General features: G+C 49.7%; 1 protein-coding gene across 4 annotated transcripts; it reads right to left on the bottom strand.

The window, feature by feature from the left end:
- Nucleotides 1–19,420, bottom strand: NOLC1 (nucleolar and coiled-body phosphoprotein 1). Of its 4 annotated transcripts, none has more exons than XM_090057825.1 (14): nucleotides 19,263–19,420; nucleotides 19,125–19,180; nucleotides 15,286–15,404; nucleotides 13,796–13,953; nucleotides 12,559–12,724; nucleotides 11,780–11,898; nucleotides 10,982–11,138; nucleotides 9,850–10,005; nucleotides 8,633–8,722; nucleotides 6,947–7,090; nucleotides 4,720–5,307; nucleotides 4,345–4,457; nucleotides 3,885–3,965; nucleotides 1–3,611 (listed from the first exon to the last, which is right to left on the bottom strand). In XM_090057825.1, exons 1-14 carry the CDS (start codon nucleotides 19,371–19,373, stop codon nucleotides 3,453–3,455), a joined length of 2,217 nt encoding a protein of 738 aa, XP_089913951.1. In that variant the 5' UTR covers nucleotides 19,374–19,420; the 3' UTR covers nucleotides 1–3,452. The 4 variants fall into 4 exon arrangements, with proteins under 4 accessions (XP_089913951.1, XP_089913950.1, XP_089913953.1 ...); XM_090057824.1 differs by having other exon boundaries at nucleotides 10,982–11,141; nucleotides 11,780–11,895; XM_090057827.1 differs by having other exon boundaries at nucleotides 11,780–11,895.
- Nucleotides 19,421–22,266: the final 2,846 nt, after the last annotated feature.

Here is a 22,266-nt window from a genome sequence, read left to right as displayed (position 1 = left end):
CACAGGGTCAAAGGAGGTATTTTATTTTTGGAGGCCTACTTAGGGTATCAAAAAAGGCACCAAATCCAAAAGTGGCAGAGGGTATGGGCCTGCTCATCTAACAGGAAATAACTTTGAGACAAAGGCTGATCAGCCTTGCAGAGTACTGACTTCCACCAGCATCTGCTGAATGTGCTCAGCATCCACCGCAGGATATGGTGCTGGCCTTTCAGCCAGCATAGCATCAGCCCAGGAACTCCATACTGAAACTGAGGGACCTGGGAGGGGCTCAACCTTGTACAACTACAAAGGTGAAGGTCCTCTGATGTGAAATGACTGGCACCACAAATGGCTTGACAGGGCTGTCCACTGCAAAAGTTCCCAGTAAGTGACAGGAGGTCTTGGAAGCACAATAAACTCAACTTTTTTTTTTGTTACTCAATTCCCCAGTGCACAAGTCTGTGATCTTCCCTTTACATTAGGCTTGGCGTACCTGGCACGTGTTTGCTCAACAGACAAATGGTGGGGCACACAGAAGGGATGCCTTTACAGAAGTATTTATTAAAAGGGCTTTTTCCATGTTATGCTTTGTGCACAAGATTCTTGTTCCACTAGGAGCAGCACAGAAGAGTAGCTCCGTGCCCAGGGTAGCCAGATTCAGCTAGAAGGTATCCACTACCACAAAGGAGTTAGAATCAGCGTCTAATCACATTTCTTTCTGTAGCCTAGAGTACAGAGACTTCACTCTTTGGCAGCCTTAGTTCACTAGAGTCTGACCTTAGTTTCTGTCTACTCTCCACAACAGGTCACATTCCTGAGCATGGAACAGGTCAGTTCCTTTTCTCCCACCCGCTTGTTTATCAGAAGAGCAGGTGGAGGCGGAGAAGGAGGACTTTCTTCCCATCCCCTGGCATGGACAGAGGCAGAAAAGGATCTTGGAGTCACTACTGATTCCAAGGTGAACATGGGCCACCAATGCAAGGAAGCGGTCAGTAAGGCTAACTACACCTTGTCACGCATCCATAGATGCATCACAAACAGGTCCAAGGTGATCCTCCACCTGTATGCGACATTAGTCAGGCCACAGTTGGAGTACTGCATCCCTTTTTGGGTGCTGCACTTCAGGAGGTACGTAGACAGTATTGAGAGGGTCCAAAGGAGGGCCACTCACATGATCAGGGGACAGCAGGGCAGGCCCTACGAGGAGAGGCTACGGGACCTGAACCTGTTCAGCCTCCACAAGAGAAGGCTGAGGGGGGATCTAGCCCCACACCTGCCCTTCTATTCCAAAAAGTTAACACTCAGTGAAGCACTATTTACAAATTGTCATCTTTATTTATGTATGACACTTGCTCATACATAAAACCTCCCAAATCTTAAAATAAAAAGTTTAACCATCACAGGTTTGTGAACTTCCAGATAAGGAGGACAGCAAGGTCTTGACAAGTAACTGAGACTGCTCTAAAAGTCACCCCACAAAGGAGGCAAAAAGCATCCTCTTTCCCCCTCCTTCAGTCTCTAAATGCTATAATAGCCATGGTTTCCTGAGCCCATCTGCATTACTGCATAGAAGCCAACAATCTGACTTGTTGTGCAAGCATCAAGGGGAGGTGCTGAGAGATACTACTTTCAACACGCTGAAGCTAATGTGCACGGTGGTAACTTAGTCACCCCTCCAACGCTCAATTATCTGGTACCGCTTCTCAGATCTAACTTCCTGCAGCAACAGGAGGGGCCCCATTCTGCTGGAAAGGAACACAGGGATAGAAACCAAGCCCAGGGTTACTCCTCTCTTTGGCATCCAGTGCCAGAGATCAAGCAGTTATGAGCTGCAGAAATTGCACGGGGGAGTGGGACCTCAAGCAGCAACTTGCCTGGATTTTGCTTGAGGACAGGATGTTAACTTTTGCACTGATTCCATGCCAACGTGTCACTACTCAGGGAAAGGCAACTGGAGTTTTACTTCTTCAGAAAGGTGCCATAGACAGGAACTAACCCCCAGAGAACAAACCAGCTAGGGGAAGAAGTTTAAGGCAGATTAAGTTACATTCATGTCACTTCCCTCATGGGCTGTACAGCACACTGCTGGGATAAAGCATGTTCTGGTGAATCAGATTCCTGAAGGTGACACAGCACAGCTTCTGTTGCAAGAGGGCTGGGCAAGGTGGGAGGCATTGCCTGATGCTTTTACCTACTTCATCTTTTTATCCCTTCTCTTGAGCCACAGACTTATCTGAGAGTTAGCAGGTAACCAGGCATTTCCTCGCATCTTCTCAACTGGCAATTCCCTCCAAAAAAGCACTACAGGACTTGCAGCTCCTGGCCTTAGTCCCCATGTGGCACAAAGGTGGGGAAAGCCCTATAGCTCCAAATCTTGAATTTCCAGGTTGGAGAACAGGCCATGGAACAAAGAGCATTTTAGCGCTTTGCCTTCCCCAGGGATATCAAATATGCCAGACTACTAGTGGAAGTGGGGAGGGGAGAGACACATCCAGGGGGAACGGCCCACCACAGAATCTGGGGACCTTGGGCCCTCATGGACAAGGTGATAGGCAACAGGAAGGCGTGCAAGGCTGATATAACCCATTGCCATTCAGTCACTTTGCCTGTCACCACTTCTGCAGCCTTAGCTCCTTAGCCCCTGGCCCAACTACCACCCTGTGCTAAAGTTAGAGCTGTTGCCGTGGCATGGGATGGTGGCAGGGCAGTAGCTCTGACTCCAGGCATGCAGCAGGGGTTGGAGCTGCACTGCACACAGGTCAAAACTGAAGCTGCCATTTGTCCTGGTCTGGAACCACCCCACATCCTGGGCCAGCTTCAGCCTGCAAGGAGCCCCACGGTTCCAATCCAGCTTGGAGTGCAAAGCAAGTTTGACACCCTGGCGTACTCTGCCTACCAGCACCCACAGGATTTCTTCAAAAGGTAGAAAGGTCATTGCAAAGTGGGACCGTTAAGGACGGAAGAAGAGAAGAACTCTGTCGGGTGTCTGTCCCCTCTTCCCCCACTCAGTTTTCATTTAACGGTGGGGGCACGCAGCAAGGAAAGCTCTAACCACTGGCCTTTCCTCCTTGGCCACAAGCAAATTACAGTACTTTAAATTTCACAGACTTACACTGGCTGAGAAAAGGGGACTTACAGAAAATAGAAATCCTTTGTTTTACACAATAGGCAGGAGTCTGAAACCCAGGACACTGCCAACCTTTTAAAATAAAACTGTACAGAATGAGCCATATAACACTGATGGTTACCAGGCAATAGTCTGGTGCCACCAGCCCTAAGGCTCTTACCAGGGCCACGGTCAGAATTAGTTAGTAATGGTGTGGGAGTCCAGCCACTCTCCCACAGCCCTAGTGTGAAGGATAGAGAAGGTTAAGTCCTTGAGGATTGATGCCCACTGTGTCCAGTCTTTTCACATGCCCACTTAAGGGACTGTGGTGGCCACATGGGTTATGAGCTCCCCAGCCACATGCAGCTCAGTCACTTTCAAACTTGATGGAATTAACTTGGGTAGAAATAGTGCCTCCGCAGTAACTGCCCCTTTTCTTTTTCGTCTTCTCGTGTCGGAAGGATTTGCCTTTGGTAAATTTCAGGACGTTGTTGGCTCTCTCACCCCAGTCGCCCGCAGCTCCTTTCTGTGACAGAGGGAAGGGAAGTTTGGTCAACAGCCAACAAACAGCACAACACAGACAATACTTGGCACTACATGATACACAGCAACAACTTTTAAAGGGTGGGTTTCACCCAACACTCAAGCCTGGAGGGAGTGGGTACTTCACACTGCCAGCACTCATGAGTTCCTCTAACAGAAGCAGGTCAGACAGGAAGTCTACAAGCACCTGGGACAGATCTGCCAGATGGCCTGTCTTATAGAAGCAGACTGTCATTCTGGCCTCTCCTGTGCTTACCTTTGCATCAAATGAGTTGTCAGCTACGCGGTTATCCACCTGGATCTCCTCTTCTCTCACTCTTCGAAATGGAGAAGAAGGCTGATTGAAGAAAAAAAATAATGGAAAAAGGCCATGGTCATGCTAAGCCAGTACATCCCACAGCTCTCCTGGCTAGCCCAGGCAGTAGTGCAGGACACCATCATGAAACCCATTTGACCCACCCTGCCCTTGTTTTACTGGTCTCGTTTCTCAGGCCTATGTACCACACACCTCACCTGCAGTGGGGCAGGACTAAGGTGCATAGCATAAGCATCTTAAAGGTACCATAAAAATGGACCCTTAGGATAAGTCAAAGAGGGTGCAGGGATCCTACTAGGATCCCCTGCAGCACTGACGATAAAGGAAAGCAATAGATTGCTGGGACCGAGGGACAAGAAAAAGCATTTCTTCTTACTTAGTGGATTCTGCTTTCACTCACCTGCTTTACTTTGGGAAAGGAATGGGGTGTCTTGTGCTTGGCTTTTTTATTCTTATTCTTTGGTGTCGCCAACTCTTGGTCATCTTCCCTTGCCCGCTTCTTCTTAGTAAGGCCTGTTAAAAGCCACAGCAGTCAAACTTCAAGGTGAACACAATGAGTTTTGTTTCTCTCCTTGTGACTTGGGTCAGCCATAATACAAGCCAAAAGTAGAAGTAGGCTGGGAACCCAAGCACCAACTTAACAAACCTCTAGTAATATGTGGAGGTGGCGTCAGAGCATAGGCTATGTGCACAGTGCTGTTTTGGAAACCATCTGTGGAAAAGGACCCCATGCATGCCCTGTCTGACAAATCCCTCCCCAGCCATGAGTTAGTACCTCCATTTGCTTTTCCCTTCTCCTCATCAGTGCTCTCAGAACTGCTCTCGCTGCTGCTGCTATTGCTGATGCCAGCTGGCTTCTTCACAGTTGGCGATTTGGCTACAGGAGTGGGTGAAGACTTTGGTTTCTTCTTCCCCACGCTGGAGTTGTTCTGTGCCTCTTTTTTTGCTTTCAAACCAGCGACAGGAGTCCCTGCAGGTTTCAGCTTCTCTGCCTCATCACTGGAACTGTCAGAGGAGCTGCTGCTATTGCTTGCAGCCACTCCTTTCTTCTTCACTGGTACTCTGGCACTCCCTGCTGGTTTGCTGGCCGATTTCATGGCTGGCTTCTTTTGCTCCTCCTCACTGCTTGAGCTATCAGAGTCTGAGCTGCTGGCCTTGGGTCCTGGGGTACAGGATTTGGACCCTGGTTTGGCTGCTTTCCCTGCTGGCTTAGTTGGGGGGGCCTTCTTCTCCTCCTCGGAGCTGCTGTCTGAGTCAGAGCTGCTTTGTGCTTTCTTTGCAACAGCAGGAGACTTCTTGGATGCTGGTGGAAATGGTTTAACTGAAGGCTTTGCAGGGGCTTCATCCTCAGAGCTTTCAGAATCTAGAAGGGAAGCCTCCAATGAGAAACCACAATGACTGAGCAGAGCTGATTCAGCAAGACCAACCAGGCAAGAACCCTGTCTAACCTAACATGTGGCAAAAAAAACAGGTTTTGCTCACTAGTTAAAAAGGCAGAACAACACACCCTTATAGATCAAAGGTCTCCGCTTACACAATAGCCACAACATGAATAACAGCAGTCTCCCCTTAGGCCGCCACAAGGGGACAAGCATGGTGGGTAGGTGAGTATGAGTGTGCATTTGCACGTGTGCGCACTGTACATATCTGCCCACTAGCACAGAGTCAAATTGGAGTCACTCACAAGCCAAACAATTGTCAAACCAGTTTGTCCCGAACGTCTCACTGGAATCAAGTGGTACTTTCAGGACTGAGCTGAGAACATGCCCACTTGCCTCACCTAGGGAGGCCAGAATATGGTCTAATGACTGAAACCAGCTAGAACAGCATGTTATTCTCAAGCAGCATGGTGTGGCAGCTCTTTAGAAATATTAACCTGGGCAGTGATTATTCGAAAGTGTTAGGAATACAACTGTCCCCTCCTGCTGCCTTCACCTCCCTGCTGGAGAATGAAGTTCACCCCCAAAATACAAATTTTACAAATGCTAACATCTGAAACTAATTTTACAAATACTAACCAGCGGGGATGATGTTTCAATCACGTGGTAGAGCGAGGTGGACAAAATATGGCCCATGGGGTGGATCCAGCCTGCCAAGGGATTCTACCAGGCCTGCAGCAGCTAGACTCTGCTTCCCAGCAGCCCCTGCAGCGATGGCTTATTTCAGCTGCCACTCCTAGCATGTCCACAGCCACTGGCCCCAGCCCAGCTGTTCTGGCTTGGTCTCCATGGAGATCCTACCTGTCCATCCAGTACCGCCCAGCAGGCAAATCACATTTGGCCAGGTGGATGGGATGGGGCCGCAGGTGGGCAGGGAGCAACCCGGGCTGGGATTGTAGGGCAGTGGGGCAAAGCTGCAATCTGCTCCTTGCATGCCCCTGCCTGCAGAACCGGTGCCTGTCACTGGGACATGTAGGGAGCAGATCACAGCTGTGTCCCAGGCCCCAGCCACATGCTGTCAATGCCCTGTGATCCTGGCCCCACCTGCCTGTCCTGCTCCCAGACACTTCTCCCCAAATGCCATGGCCCCATCCCATCTGCCCAGCCAAATGTGCTCTGCCCACAAGGGCCCTGGCCCATTTCCGGGAGACCCTGCCTGCCCACTTTATCTAGAGCCTCTGACAGGGGATGCAGACATGCCCGGGCTGGATGGGATCAATTCCCTCAACCCCCAGGCCCAGAACACCGCACCAAAATTCCTGAAGTGGCCTTCCAGCCAAAATAATTGTCCATCCTGTGGTAGAGGCACTGACACTGCAAGTGATAGGGTGCTAATGGGTTAGGAACTACTTTGCCTGCAATCTGTGCCCCGAAGTGGCATTTTGTAAGAGGTCAGTTCTGCAGGCTTGGCTTTTACTGAAAGGAACTGATCGCTGGGAATCAGATCTGCTGGGTCTCACAGAATCCTTTAGGCATTCACTGCTGGGAATGCACATCCAATTTTGCATGGCACTTACAGTTATTCAGCAATTGTGGAACATAACAGCCATCTGCTCCCAATACCTGAGCTGTCTGAGGATGAACTGGAGCCTTTCTTTGCTTGTCCCGTCTTGACAGCAGCCTTTGCTGGTTTGGCAGGACCCGTTGTTGAAGGTGACTTACCAGAGGGTTTCTTCACTACCTTCTTCTCTTCCTCAGAGCTGGAATCTAGGCAAGAGAAACACATTCCCTACATGTTGGGGATGCATCCCAGAAGCACACTAAAACCAATAGGAATCCTGATCATGGTAGTGTGGCATACAGCATCACCCACTAGGGAGATTCCCACTGCTAGAGTTTCTCTACTCATGGGATAGAAAAGAACCAACAGGAAAGGCAGGGCCAAACAATTCTGATAACCATTCCAAGAACAGCAAGCAGAGAGCATCTCAGCCTTGAAGATTGTCAAATTTCCTTTGTTAGGAGAACAGCACTGGCAGCAACTAGGTGCATCCCTAAAGAGCTTTTCATGAGAGGTAGCTGAGGAGAGTTAAGCAAACTAAGCAACTAAGGAGCGACTATGGGTCTCAAATGGGAAGGTGTCAGAAAAGAAACAAAGGGAACAGGAGAGTTGCAATGAAGATCAAAGAACAGAAGGAAACTGGGAGAGAGGGGAGTCAGTGTACAACAGAGGAGTGAGAGGAACGAATGGAGGAAGCTGCCTAAGAGGGTTAAAGTTTTTCTTTCACATGGCAGGCTGGGTCTCTGCGGTGGGCCAATGATGGGACTGGAAATCTCTGGATATGCTTACTGGCATATTGGTTTGTCAGTCGCACATCGACTTTGGAATTCATCTGACGCAAGGCCCAAATTTCAGGGAACATTCAGACTAAAGAGAACAGAACCCTGTCAGTGTGGGGAAAGCTGGAATGTAAAGCCAGGGGACACAGGCTTTCTGCTGTTGAGCCAAGGCACAGGGTAAGCCCTTCCAAATGCCTGTGGATAGAACCTAACACATTTCAATGTGACATGCAACTCTGCCTATCCTTCTCTGGGCTTACGCATGGTGACATCCTCTTGAAATAAATAAGGCAACCCTTAATAAGGATTAAGGGGTGCACACTGGGAGTGCTGAAGAGAAGGATGTTAGAGTGGCTCATTATATGCTTCAGAGGAGGGCAGAGATGAGACAGAGGGAGGCAAGCAGCTCCCACTACAGGCAATAAGCGTGATCAATAGAAGGTACAAACTATGGAGCCCCCTAACTCTAGAAGCCCATCAGGAGTTACCCTTTTTGCACACCTTGACCCTGGCAAAGGTGGTGGTGACACTCAACTCAGACACCTGTACCTGAAGCTGGCCCTGGCCCCATTACAGACAACCTGAAGCTTAAAAACCCAGAAATGGGTCCCCAAGCAAGTTAATCCCTTGTCTGAGGTGCTTGTTCAGGAGCAAGATCCCTCCAGCCTGCAATGGGGAAGACTTGCTTGAGCTCATCACTGTTCTCATCCATGCTGCTGTCATGCTTCTCATCAGTCCTGTACAGGCAATTCAGTTCTCAGTGGATTTTGGCATGGACAGCAGGAGAGCTAAGACTTACTCCTACTTGAGACCCCAGCAGACAGGAGGTCACTGCACAGTGAGAGTATGGACAAACGTACATTTAGAGCAGTTTCAAAAGGGCGGGGGGGATGATGATGACGGGGGTCTTGAAAGGGGGTATGAACAGAGTCCCTGTAAGGAGAGACAAGATCACTCTACCTTACTCACCTGAGTCACTGTCTGAACTGGATTCAGCTTTCTTGGTGGCCACAGCTGCAGGTTTTGGGGTAGGGGGCGTTTTAACTGCTGCTGCTTTGGCTGCAGAAGAAACATAATACATATCTTGTACTTGCACATAACCTTGCATCCAGAGACCCCAGTGAGCTTTACAAAGGTAGACCACCATTAGCCTCTTGTAAAGCAAAGAGAAGCAACTTCACTACAGCTCCAGCTTAAGCCTTCTAGATTTTTCCATCCAGAGTAAACAGATGCACCTCTTATGAAGGTGACCATACATCCTGGGTTGGCTGCGACAGTCCCAGATTTTGTAGGCTGCCCCAGTCGGTTGGTGAAAATTGAAACAAAAGACCCAGATTGGCAGAGGGAAAGTGCTGCAGCATGGGATGTTCACACATGCATGTGTGTGTGGCATCCTGGGGCAGTAGGGGGTGCAGGGCAGCTTGGACCCCTTCCTTGAGTCAGCAAGTGCAGGATGAGCACAGGGTGTGGCAGAACAGTGCATTTGGCTGTGGTGGCTGCAGGGGCGCTGTGTACCTGGATCTGCAGAGCCCAGCACGCCAGTCTGCACCTCCTTCCAGGTGCTGCAGCCAGGAGCCAAGGGTGTGCCTGACAGCCTCGTGCCAGGTGAAAGGGTGCATGCACTGGGCGGGGGCTTGGAAATCACAGGGGCAGAGTGCAGTCTGGCAGAGAGGCAGACTAATATGGTGCACTTCCGCCTGTAGCAGCACTGCTGACTTAAGAGAGCTGGTGAGGGCAGTATCCTGGATTTCCCACGGTGCTCCTACTCGTACGGCACACTGCAAACTAGGCCTAACTCACAACCCAGCTCTGGCCTGGGAATGCAGTGCCCCACATTACTACACACCCCTGCTCAGCAAACTGAGAAGATTCTCATCCAGACAATACATTCCAGCTCAGTGTATACCTTTGGGCACCTTCAATATGCACTTGATTCATCCTTAGCATAACTACACTGAAGTCACTGGAGTTACGTGAGTGGTTACCTGATTCAATATATTCAGGTTAGAAATGGGACTGAATACAGTTTGGAGCCAGGAGTTCAGGTTTTGTAGTTTAGGGAATAACTAATTGCTTGGAGACATCAAGGAGTCACATACAGAATCCAAAACTCAAGAGCAACTCCTAGAGGGGCCACATGCCTTCCATATATTGATTTCATGGCCAGCTGTTGCCCCACCACACACCTGCTGTTCCCTTTTTGGGAGTCTTGTCTGCTTCATCACTGCTGTCTGAGCTGCTATCTGAGGAATCGCTGCTCTTGGCCTTTTTCCCAGGTGCCTTTGCAACACCACCTTTCTTTGACAGTGCTGTTTGAGGAGGTGGCACAGCACTGTACAGAGCTATAGAGAGACCAGATAAGGGTCAGCAGAAGCACAGCATGCACAGACCACAACTACAGTGTTGACAAATGCAGCACATGTGGCTCCTGGGTTTATCCAGGACAAGAATATAAAACAAGCCATTTATATTACCTGCTCCCACACAGTCACACATTGGGACTTTATTAAAGCACAGATGCAATACTCTTTCCCCCTCCCATCTCTCTACACCCCCATTACAGTTCCTCTCTCCTCTGCCATCCCACCCACCCTTCCAAAGCTGGTAATCAGCATTGCTCCCTTCCAGACTTGGCGGGCTGGACTGATCTCCTGAGTTAACTGTGAATACAAGGAGCAAAAAAGCTTATATTGCCAAGTACCGTGGCTTAGTACAGCCAGAGGCTTTCTTTGCTGCTACAGCTCATTTATTCCATGCCTTACCAACTCCCAACGTAAACAAACTCTGCTTAACTTTCAGGTATTGCTTCCTCCTCCACCTGTATCAACTCCCACATTAGGGGGGACACAGGAACTACTATATCAGATCAGAACAGAGGGCATCTAGTTCAGCATCTAACTCTGACAAGGGTCAGCACACAATGCCTCAAAAATGCAGAAAGCTCTGGAGTGGACAATTACGGAATAACCAACTCAAAGTGGAGTTTCTTCCCAGCTCCTGACAGACTAGGAATCCTGCATGAGAACAACTTTCAGCAGCTTTGACCATGGGGCATAAAAGCAATGGGAGAATGGAAGAGGCAAACAGAACCATTTCCATTTCAGAAGAAGGATTGATTTTTAAAGCTTAACCTCACCAGGCTGTGGCCAGAATAAAACCCCTGCAGCTGTGGCACTTACTACCACCATCACCTCTCTGACACTCTTTAGTTAGCACCCAGTTAGACTTCTGTTAGCACGGTTCCTTTTCACAGCATAGCAGGGCAAGTAGGAGGAAAAAACCCTCCTTCCCAACATAGCATCAGCCTTCAGTACTCACCTGGCTTAGGTTTAGTTTTTGAGGCTGGCTTTTCATCCTCTGAACTGTCAGAAGAATCCTCACTGCTGGAGCTCTCTTTGGCAGGGACTTTAGTTTTACCTGCGGGTGCCTGAGCAGCTGCAGGCTTGGATATCTTGGATGTTTTCTTGGGAACGGCCTTCTTTCAAAAAAGAAAGAAACACCTTTCTTCAGTAAGAAACCTATGCTTTCAGACAGATGCCTACCCCTACAGGAAACTGTCTGGTTCACTGGACAGCAGATTTCCAGAACACAGAATCAGGATCAAATGAGGTTTCTTAAATGCTGGGAAGCCCAATATAGCCTCTCAGGCTGGGAAGAGCTGATATGGAACGCGAGCGGCCTGAAGAGAGCGGAATGGAAACTGCAGCATTCCCTGACCACAGCTGTTTACACCGTAGCAGGAAACTCTCTAGGAGATCCTCCTTCTGCTGAGGTGAGGCATTTTGAATTAACAAACTCCCTCTTGCAAAGGCACAAGCCATGCTATGGCTGGATGAAGCAGTGCACTTTGCACAGAGGAGGAAACCCATAGGGAGAGAGAAACATGCAGGTGCTGCAGAAGTATGCTGGGTCAGGTTCAAGGAAAAAGAGGAAAAGGTAGCCTTGTGGTAGCCCCTGGAGTGAAGGGGTCCCCAAGGCAAAGCCCCACTAACAAATGGCCAGCTGCTGGGAGGTTTGAGGGTTACTTTTCATAACTATTAAAAAATAGGGACTGACTCAATCCCAGAAGATTTGCACCACACCCAGGGATCCTCACATGCTGCTAGTCATACCTACCTTCACTAGTGCTGCCTTTTCCTTATCAGAATCCTCACTACTACTGCTGCTGCTGCTACTGCTGCTTTCTGCTTTGCCATTGGCCACTTTGGGGGTCACCCGGGCAGCTTTACTTCCTGCTAGGAACAAGGCAAAGAAAATAATTAGAAAATGTGAAGGAGGAAGAAATGATCATTACATTCAATGAAAAGAAGCATAAAAGAGGAGAATCGCAGTTATACACTCCCCCCTGGGCAATATAGGACTTTACATCCAGGCAGCGTTTATACTCCTGCTCCCTGTCAGGACAGTTCTAATGCTCCACCTGCAGTTTGCTTTTGACACAGCAAGTTCAGCAGAGACAGTCAGGAAAGCACTGACTGCAGCCTATAGAAGTCCCAGCAGTGCAGACTGGGCATAAGTTTGATTTGCCATGGTCCCATGTGGCCTCAGGGTTGAAGTCATTAGCAAGAAGCATATAATCCCAAGCAGTCTGGCTCAGGGATTGTAAACAACCACGGGAATGAGATAGGCTTCATCACGCAGCATTTCAGATGCGATTTGTCTTATTCTGTTTTTCACCGGGACTTCCAAAAAGTCAAAGTTAAGTTACACTTCCAGCATGTCCCCATCTCTTGCAGTCCTAGGGAAAAAGACTTAACTGATCTGCCTGAATGGATGGTGGGAGTTAAGATGGTAGATACATCTTTCCTATCTTCATTTTCAAAGGATCTGATCCCAGGCCCCTCCCCTGGGTTTTCCATTCACATAATCACTCATAGTATAGTGGCAATGTGTACCTGATTTACCAGCTGTTTTAGCTGCTACTGGCTTTGGAGTCTGCTGCTTTGGATTTTCATCCTCTGAGCTGCTAGAATCTGAACTGGAGCTTGCTTTCTTCTTCTTCTTCTTCTTCTGGGGTTGAGTTTTGTGGTTGCTTGGCTTGGCTTGGGGCCTGGCTCCCTTCTAATCAGGAGGGAAAAACAAATCAGTTCTTGTTGGTCTAAGAGGGCAAAACTAGCTGAGGTGTGAGAGGTGGGAAAGTAATTTAGCAGGCACCCTATTCAGTACAGCGGATGGCTATAAGCTGAGGTTAGTCAACTTCACTGCAGGTTTTCCATTATTGAGTGGCTGAATGTTCATTTTGAGGTACAGATGCAAACAGGCAGGCCATTTCCTAACCTTCTTGATAACAATAATTTTTCCTTGTACCCTGATACAGCCAAACAAGTACTAATTATCTGGTACAATGCTTCTTCCTCTATAAGAAAGGAAACTGGAACACCCAACACAGACCTGAGGGGGCGGAGTGTACTGAGGTGTTCAGTCAGCATGCTATATTCTCAGATGCATGACTGTCCCAGAGGGAAAGGAAGCACCAGGAAGAGTTGGGTCCAGGTTGAGCCATGAATATCTCAGCATACGGCTGATGCTCCTGGATGACCATGAGGCCACACCGGACATTTTCTATGCTTTGGGATTCAGTCACCAACTTTGAAATATCAGACAAGGATGGCTTTGGGACTGTGCAGGGGACTGGAGCAGATGATCTCTGTGGTCCTTTCCAACCTAAGGATTCTTAGCTTAGATTGTTAGCACAGAACCTCTCTTCCCCACTGGTCAGTATTAGTCTAACAGTTCAGTGCTGGTGGGGAATTGTTAGTCCTTCTCCTTGGACTCAAATGTGTCTTGATCCTCCAGCTCCCCTCATGCTCATGAAGGAAACAGATACCAGCTTCACAGTCAGGGTGCAGGGGGAAAAAAGGAGGGCATTTGCCTAATCCTCCCCCAATTCACAGGTTACCAGCTACTATTTGATGCAAGGCGGAAAGATGTGGTTCCTGCCTCACAGAACTCAGTAAATTGCCCTTGGCCTGAATTTTAAGATTGATTAACAGAACAAAGCGATAGAGGCCCATGCTCTGTAGCCAAATCCCAAATCCAGGAGTGGTCCCCACATCCCATAATGCTGGTCACACCCTATATTCTCCAGTGCTGCTGAGCATGTTTTGGGAAGGGCATGGAGGAAGATCTGACCTGTGCTGGCTTCTTCTCCTCTTCCTCAGAGTCTGAATCATCACTGGAATCCTCACTGCTGCTCTTTGCTTTCTTGGCTGAAGAAGGCTGTTTCTTGGCTGCTTTCTTGGCTGTGTCTGCCTTCACAGACACCTTGGGCACAGGGGTTCGCTTAACAGCTAGATTGGAAACAGCAGACACAACAGACTCACTCTCAGCTCCCATACAGTACTAGAAAAGAGATAAGTCTCCCACACCACAGCTGCTGAGGCCTACGTTGAGACCCAGGTGCCTACTTCAGCCTCCAAAATGGGAAGTTAAGGAACAAACCCACCGGATTCATTTATTGCCAAGTATACATGCAAATGCATAATTCTCTCACTGAAGAAAATGCTGGGTTAAGCACCAAGGTGTTATCAGGCTTACTACCTCAACCTGTGTTAGTCAAATCAGTTTTTCTCCTTCACCTCACTGTTAGTTGAGGAGCATGTTCCCAGGCTCCTTAAAAAAAAAATCAAGGTCAGGCCCAAATTCAGAGCCATGACTGGAAAAAGGCCAAATTAAATATCCACATGGGTCCCTCTTGGCTCCCCCACACTCTTATGCACTTTTTCCTTTTTCAGAATGCTTGATTCCTTAACCTGACGGGGCTTATTGCAACCACTGATTTTGGCTCGAGCCTAGTTTAACAGGCAGATTTCTGTCTCGTTAAAACTGCACTCACTTGCACTGAATTGGGCCCTCTGCCCAGCATCACAATAAAGCAGCATTCCTTTGAAAACCAACATTTTGCTGGACTGTTGTCCCCTTGGAGGCAGCACGTCTGGTATAGGACAAACATTTCCAGCCATCTGTTTGTTCCACAAACCCAACAATTTAGGTACAAAAAGATGTTAAGGAATGTGAACCGGGGTATCAGGGTACTGGCCAGAGCTGGAATAGATGCTGACAGAAGTCAACATGTCAAAACTTGACAAAGTTCAGAGAAGTGAAGACCAGACTCAGAACAAGAACGAAGATAAATTAAATCTAGAAAATTGAGGGTGGAAAGTATTTAATTCTGATTTTTAAAATTTTTTAAATGGGTTTATTTTGTTTTTTTATCAACTGCCACATCTCTACTTTCTTCCCATTTTAAATTCCTAGCGTTGATGATTTGTACTTATTTTTTTAGTTTCCCGTAAGTATAACAAGTCTGACCTAGACTTTTTTCTATTGAGTAGTTCCATGATTTATCCGATTTGTCCACAGGAACTAGTCAGATGGCAGAGAAATCAAGCAGCATGAGCACGTAAACTGGAAGTAGAATGACAGTGGGAGGGCAGAGGTTCTACTAGAACACAGACCCCCCCATCTCCAGCACCAACCCCACCTATGAGAGCTGTTCAAGAACCTGAACATAAGCCACAAAGGACCAGCCAGGCATCCAGCATAAAAAAAACCAAAGAAACACTTCTCCACAGTAATTTGGGTCACACATGCTTATCCCAAAGGCTTTTTGCAAACTTCACCTGGCTTCTTAGCTGGAGGCCCCTCATCTTCATCGCTGGAGCTCTCACTACTAGAAGAAGATTCTTTCTTTGAAGAAGGTCCATTAGGAACAACCTTCCGTTTCTTCCCTGCAGGGGATCTGAAGAAAGTTGGAAACAACATTTTCCTGATTTTTAAACACTGTCAGCATTTTACTTCTCCTATAAACATCCAGTTTATTATTTGTATTAGAAAACTGAACTGGAGCTTTATTGTGTTAGGTACTGGACAGCTTAAGACAGTTCTGAAGAGTCTGCTGCCTAAACAGACCTAGGAAGAGGGAGTGAAAGGAAAGAATGCAACAGGCATAGACAAGATGCTAATTAACAAGGCTGATAGCTTGCTAATTCCACAAATCTCTTTTTTTTCTTAAGATTTGTGGGTGGAGTGTTCAGGTATGCTCTGATGCTTATGGATATAAGGAACGAAGCACTTTCAATACCAGGTCCATACACTTATCATAACAACTGACCATTGCAACTCAGTGAGAACTCAAGGCCCTTCTGTATGTAGTAATGAGAGACTCCTTGCAACAGATAAACGTAGCCTCTTAAAGCTACAGCACATCTTCCAGTTACATGTAACCACAGATTTCATACCTTGTACCATTAAAAGTGTTACAGAAGGTTGCCATTCTCCATATCATTTTACAGTGGTGGTTTTAATCCTCATAGCTACAATTGAAAATGTTAATGATAAACCAAAAGCTAATAAAATGAAGCCAAAGGATACACTTTACTTTTTTTGGAAATATAAATGCAACCATGAAATTGTGCACACTTTGGGTTATTTCTGATGGCTTACTTGGACACTTTAATTTATGATTTTTATATGCAACTCATTTTCAACTTTGTTTTTCAGTTCTCCATGTGAAACCACTGACTATTAAGATAATTCCTACAACACAAAATGCTTTACAACAGTGACATACATAACCTGATAAAGGCAAGGTTTATTCACATGCAAACTAGGGGCGCACCGATAAGAGATTTTGGGGGCTGATACCAATAGCTGATTTTTAAAGAGGCATATTGGCCTATATTAATCCGATTTCTGATACAGCTGCACGTAGGTGGTAAGTCTGTTGTGGTGGAAGGGGAGGGGGAAGGGAAGGAGCGTGGGGGCAGATCAAGTCCCCTGTGGTGAGGAAGGAGCAGGGCTGGGGCAGGTGCTGCAAGCCAAGGCAAGGCGCAGGATGGAGCCACGGTTTGTCCGGGGGCGTGGCGCAGCTCCGGCTGCTGTGCGCATCCCAGGGTGGGGTGTATGCGCATGTGCCTCCCAGATCTGTGTGGGGTGGGCTGCAGCTGCAGGCTGGAGCCACACTCAGGGCGGGTGGCAGTAGCAGTGCTGGGAGTAGGGCTATTGGGGGGGAGGGAGGGCTGCAGCCCCCCCCAAATTTCACCACAGCCCCCCATGATCCATCCTCCCAGCACTGCCACCCACCCCCAGCACAGCCCCAGCCCAACCCCTCCCCCTCGCACCAGGAAGAGCCCAATACAACCTCGGCCGTAGCCTGCAGCCTAACCTGCACCTCACGCAGATCTGGGGGCACGTGCCACCCCCCTCGCCCCCCCCGTGCCCTCCCAGGGTGCATGCATCAGCAGAAGCCACGCCCCTGCCCCATTATGCCTGGATGAGTCGCCTCTGTCCCGCCCCCCACCAGGCAGCGCCTACTCTAGCTCCTTCGTTACTCCCTCCCTCACCACAGGGGCCTTTGCTTTACATCAGTGTTGATCCAATATCAGACCCATGTATCAGTGCACCTCTAATCCAAAACAATGTCCTTAAGATCAGGGGTCAGACTGCCACCTGAACAGAATCAACACAGAATAACCCTGTTCAAGGGACTCCTAGGGCAGTGGCTCCCAACCTTTTTTTGCCACAACCCCAAATCCAGGTCGCGACCCCCACCCCAATGCCCACCCTCACTCATGCCCGGCGGTGCCAGTAGAGCCTGGGCCAGGCTAGGATCATGGGGGGCAGCAAGAGCCGCATGGACTGTGCGCCGGCAGAGCCCCGCAGGCGGAAGGGGTGGAACGAAGGGCAGACCTCCCGCGACCCTGATTTGGGTCATGAGCTGAGGTTGGGAGCCACTGGCCTAGGATCTACAAACACACACCCGTGCTTAAAAAGAAACAACCCCCTCACAAGAAAAGTAAACAACCCCCTCCCCAGAAGCAGCATGACTGGGGAGCAGAGCAGAAGCAGAATCTGGGGGAACATAAGAAAAACTGATCCAAACTCCCCACGAGGTAAAGGAGTGGCCGTCTCAGGGTATTCTCTGCTCCTGCTCTGACACTTGTGGTACTGGAGATCTGACTGCAGCTTGACTCTCTACCATTTTTTCTGAATACAAGACAATTCTGAATGTAAGATAAATCCCTAATAATTGGATTCGATACATGAACAATGAATAAATTTGTTACAATTTTCCATGCACAGAATCTAATTCTTGAGTGGGTTGTCTTAAGTGTGTCCTTCCCATTGCTGTGACAGGGAAAACAGCAGCAGGGGGGCAAGTAGTGACAAGGAGGTAAGCAGCCTGTCTCCCACCCCATGCTCCCTATGCCTGCATCCCCTGGCACCTGCCCCTCTAGCACTCACACCCTCCCTGGTGCCTGCCCCGCTTGGCACTTAGCTCCCACCCTAGTGCCAGCCCCTTCCTACCATTTGACTTCACCTTCCCCCCTGCCACTATCACTTACCTCAAGTTGTGGCTCCAGGTCTGGGTCCAGGTCCAGTCCTGCTCTGACCCAGGGAACATGCTAGTTCTGGCCCCTGCTTGGCTCAGGAGCAGCAGTTGCAGGGGCAGCAGCTATGGACCTGCCCCAGCGCTGGGTCAGAACTAGAGCTGCCAACACTTGCAGCAGCTGCCATCCCAGGTGGGGCCTGGAGATAGCCAGGACCCCAGGCCAGTGACAGCAGCCAGAGGGGGAAGAGGGACACAAAGGCAGCAAAGGGGTAGAGTAGCACGGGGCAGAGATGGACACTCCAATTCTGACTCTGGGTGAGGGCCAGAGCCACAGCAGCTGCCTGCTGGCTCCATCTTGTGCTCAAATTCACCCCCACTTCTGCTGAATGGAGAAAATGACCTCATCTCGGATTTGAGTAAGCATGGTACTTTCTGACCAGATACACTAGAAATAGCGTGACTCCAGAGTAGGAGTTTCTCCACGAAAGCAGTGAGGATTCCCAAGCTCAAAACATGTAACCCTCTGAAGAACATACAGACGCCTTGAGCCCAACTCCCCTTCTGTTACATTGTCTTTTTCATGGGGCTGAAACACGCTTAACTGTCTGTTCTGGATTCATAAATCAGCAGGGCTAATCGTTTCGGCAGATGCGTCACAAATTAAACCCCGTGCCCTCTGCGAGTGCCACTCCAACCCCTCCCGCGGCCTGACCTGCTGCTCTGCTTTCTGCCCTCCCTGCTGCGTGCTGTGAGGGCCACGTGTGGCACACATGCTGCAGGCTGGACACCCCCGTCTTAAACAGAAACTTATGGTGAAACCTAGTGTTTCAGAAAGGCTTACGCCAACCCATGACAGCATTCGTGTTTTGTGCTCAGGAGCGGCAGCTGCATCTGAGCTGAACTCATCTGGTCCATGTGCTCCCAGTCTCAAACTCACGCACCACTCGCCGGCCCTTGGCATGGGCCGTCTAGGCTTGAGGCTTGGCTGGCTGGAGGAAGCGCTCGCTTCCCGGCTGGAGCAAGGAGTCTTCCCCATCCGAGCCCGCGAGCAGGACCCTCCCCCCACGGACCGACCCGGGGGAGGGGAAGGAGGGCGGCGGGCCCGCCACCCAGCCCGGCCGCACTCACTTGAGCCAGTGGTCGAAAACGTCGAGCAGCGAGGCGGCGTTGGGGTCCTGGTCCGCCTGCAAGAGCACACACGGGCGTCAGCGCGAGCCCGGCCCAGCCCCCCGCCCCGGCCGCCCCCCGGCCCGGCCCGGCCCGCACCACTCCGGCCTCCCGGGCGAAGGCGCGCGCGGCGCGGTCGAAGCGGTGCTCCCGCAGGAAGCCCAGCACGAGGGGCAGCAGGTCGCTGGGTACCACGCGCCGCTCCGCCATGCTGCCGCCACCACGTGTATCGCCCGCCTCCGCGCCAGGGGTCGGGGGTCAGGGGTCGGGCCGCCGAGGGGCGGGCCGAGGAGCGCGGCCGCCATCTTGAGGTCGGGCAGCGCTGCTCGGCCGCTGCTGGCGCCACCTGGCGTCGGGCGGCCGCGCTACGGGTGCGCCGAGCAGCCAGAGGTCTGGGAGCGCACAACCCCGGCACAATGTGTGATCAATGATAGTAAGTGTTCAACGTGTGGGGTCATTTTTTGAGGCAGCGAATTGATGCAGCATGTGCAAAACCCAAGTCACTCACGGAGAGTTTTAACCGACTTTTTTTGTTTTGCAAAAATATTTCTATATAAATAAATAAATAACTCCACCTCCAACACTCTGCCAAGTGGCCCTTGCGGTTCACTAGCGGCTCAGCACACTAAAAACCCATTACACAGTTTATGCTACGTGGCCGTCCACCTGTCCCTATACCCATACCCCCACCCACTGCCCTCCTCAGAGGCGCTAATCCTGAAAAAGTCTATGCCAGACCCTCTCCACCCCGTTAAGGTCTGCCATTTCTTTCTTGTCGTCCTCTTGTGTCTTTCTGTAGTAGCAGTACATTTCACTTAGTCCCATTTTAATACAGTCTTCAACTTCGGGGTCCAAGTGTCAGTATGTGAGCAGGTTCCTGGTTTTGCACAGTGCACACCTGAAGCAGGCGAAGAACTGGTCAAAGCCCGTGCTGTCTGGTCAGGTGCAGTGGCATAGGCAGTGCATGGGGGTGCACATGCACCCCCTGAGAGCGCCGGTGCACCCCCTGACAGGCCGCACTTGCCACTTAGGTGATGGGCAGGCAGGAGTGCCAGTGCCCTCCTGTAAGCGCCAGCTGATCGCTGCAGCCACTTCCAGGAGATTGGTCACAGCAATCAGTCATCGCGGGATCGGCTGCAGGGGGTACCCCCCCAGTGAGTGGGACTAGTCACAAGGGGGAGCACATGCCCCTCCAGCTAAGGAGACACAAGTTGCCCACGGTCAGGTACCCATAAGAACTGCTTCCCTGGTCAGGCTTCTGAAACCTCCCACCACCAGAAAGAGCACACAGACTTTATTCCACACCTTCCTGGCATATGAGTAGTCCCAGAAGAAATGGTAAAATGTTGCTGCCTGTCAGCATCAGGACAGCTTCACGCAGGGCAGAGAGTTTTAACAAACTTCAGAGTTTGCTGTCACCACTTTTTTGTGACAGTTATCCTTGAAATAAATAAACCTGTCAGCTTGTTCTCACTCACTCACTGGCGACTTACAGTGAGAAGCAATATAAAGTCAATAAAATGAATTATTTGCATACTTATTTGCATAAGTTTTCAGTGTACAATCGTTTTTCAGCAAATACGATCATTTCAAATTTCCAATTTGATAATTTCATTCCTAAAACGCTTAAGCCTGATGTGCCAGCCCTGGTGCCCTTCTTGGGGCTGGCAGACCCTTGGGCCTGGCCTGGCCCTGCCAGGGTGGGCTTCTAGAGCAGTGAGTCTCCCCCCACCCCTGAAGAGCCCCTCAGGGGTCACACCATGCTGGATCTAAGGGACTCATACAAGAAATGCACGGGGACCCCATAGGGCTTCTCCTGCCCTGCCTGGGGTCCAGCGGACCCCTGCCACCAAAGAATGGCTGGAGGCAAGAAGCAAGGGCAGCACAGGAGCTTGCAGCGCCCATGGCCTTTCCAGTGGAGTTGCATCCTGCACAGCTTGCGCCCCTGCTATATCAGACTCGGATGCAGGCACCTCCCCAAAAGCGAAAGTGGAAGCGTGAAGCAAAGCCAACAAGTGGCAAAGATCCAAGCCAGAGCCCTGTCCATACATGCCCCACTTAAGCTCCTGTGGCTGCCCAGGGCTGTGGTGGGCCACCAGGGAGACCTCAGCTGGGGAAAACGAACTTGTTGAGCTGAGAGGAGGCTTTGCAGGGGAGTTTGGTGGGGCCTGGCTGGGGGCCGCTGCAGGCACTGAAATGAGGCCTGTTACTGTAGCATCCAGCAGCCCCAGTCATCAGCCAGCATCCAGAGGTTCTCGGTGCTGTACCTCCAGAGCAGGAAGACCACCTGTGACCCAGAGAGCTTGTGAGTGAAGCATAAGGCGATGAGAGATGGAGACAGACAGATGGAGGAACACAAGGGAATAAAATGAGAATACCAGGCACCATGGGAGGCAATGGTTTTGGCAGCCTACTCATTATCCATACAGTTTCCTTGGAATAAGGGCAAAGGAGAAACCTGATGGGGGTCTTGAGACTGAATAAATATGGCCTGCAGATGATTATGGGGAGCCTGTCCCAGGCATGGAGAGCAGCATGAAAGGCTTTGGTTGAAAATCGAACAAGTGGGTGATGGCAGCTAACATCATGGGTTGATCAGAGGAAATAGACCTCTTGATGCAGAATGAGGGAGGATAGGTAGGGTAGGGTAGGGATAGTTTGCGAAGGGATTCATAAGTGAAGATGAGTAGCTTATGTTTAATGAGAGGCTCTCTCACTGTTTCCAATAGGATTGAGACAGGCTCCTCTTGCAATCTTGGTTGAGAGTCTTGTGTTGTTGGACATTATGGATAGGAAATGGGATGCACTTCAGACCATAAGGCCCTTATTAGACTTTGACATTATTACAGTGCTATTATGTGAGATTTTAGGAGTGCTGCTCTCTCTTGAGGAGCTCTCAACATTGTTGAATTTGTATCACCAATTCCTCTAGTTCTTTCGCAAATGTCAGATTTGATTTAAATTTAAAAGAGAGAAAGAAAGACAGAGAGCAAGCCTGGCACTGAACAAAGAAGCACTTGCTTTTGTAATTTAAAATTTAAATTTTAAACATATATATGGTGTAGAAATCTTCAGGAAAAATAAAAATAGAATGCAGGGATTT

The sequence above is a fragment of the Crocodylus siamensis genome, chromosome 7 (assembly GCF_052110815.1).
Source record: "Crocodylus siamensis isolate JL-2025a chromosome 7, ASM5211081v1, whole genome shotgun sequence".
Classification (NCBI taxonomy): domain Eukaryota; kingdom Metazoa; phylum Chordata; order Crocodylia; family Crocodylidae; genus Crocodylus; species Crocodylus siamensis.
Note: the sequence above shows the minus strand (reverse complement) of the source record. Positions and strands in the feature narration are given on the sequence as shown.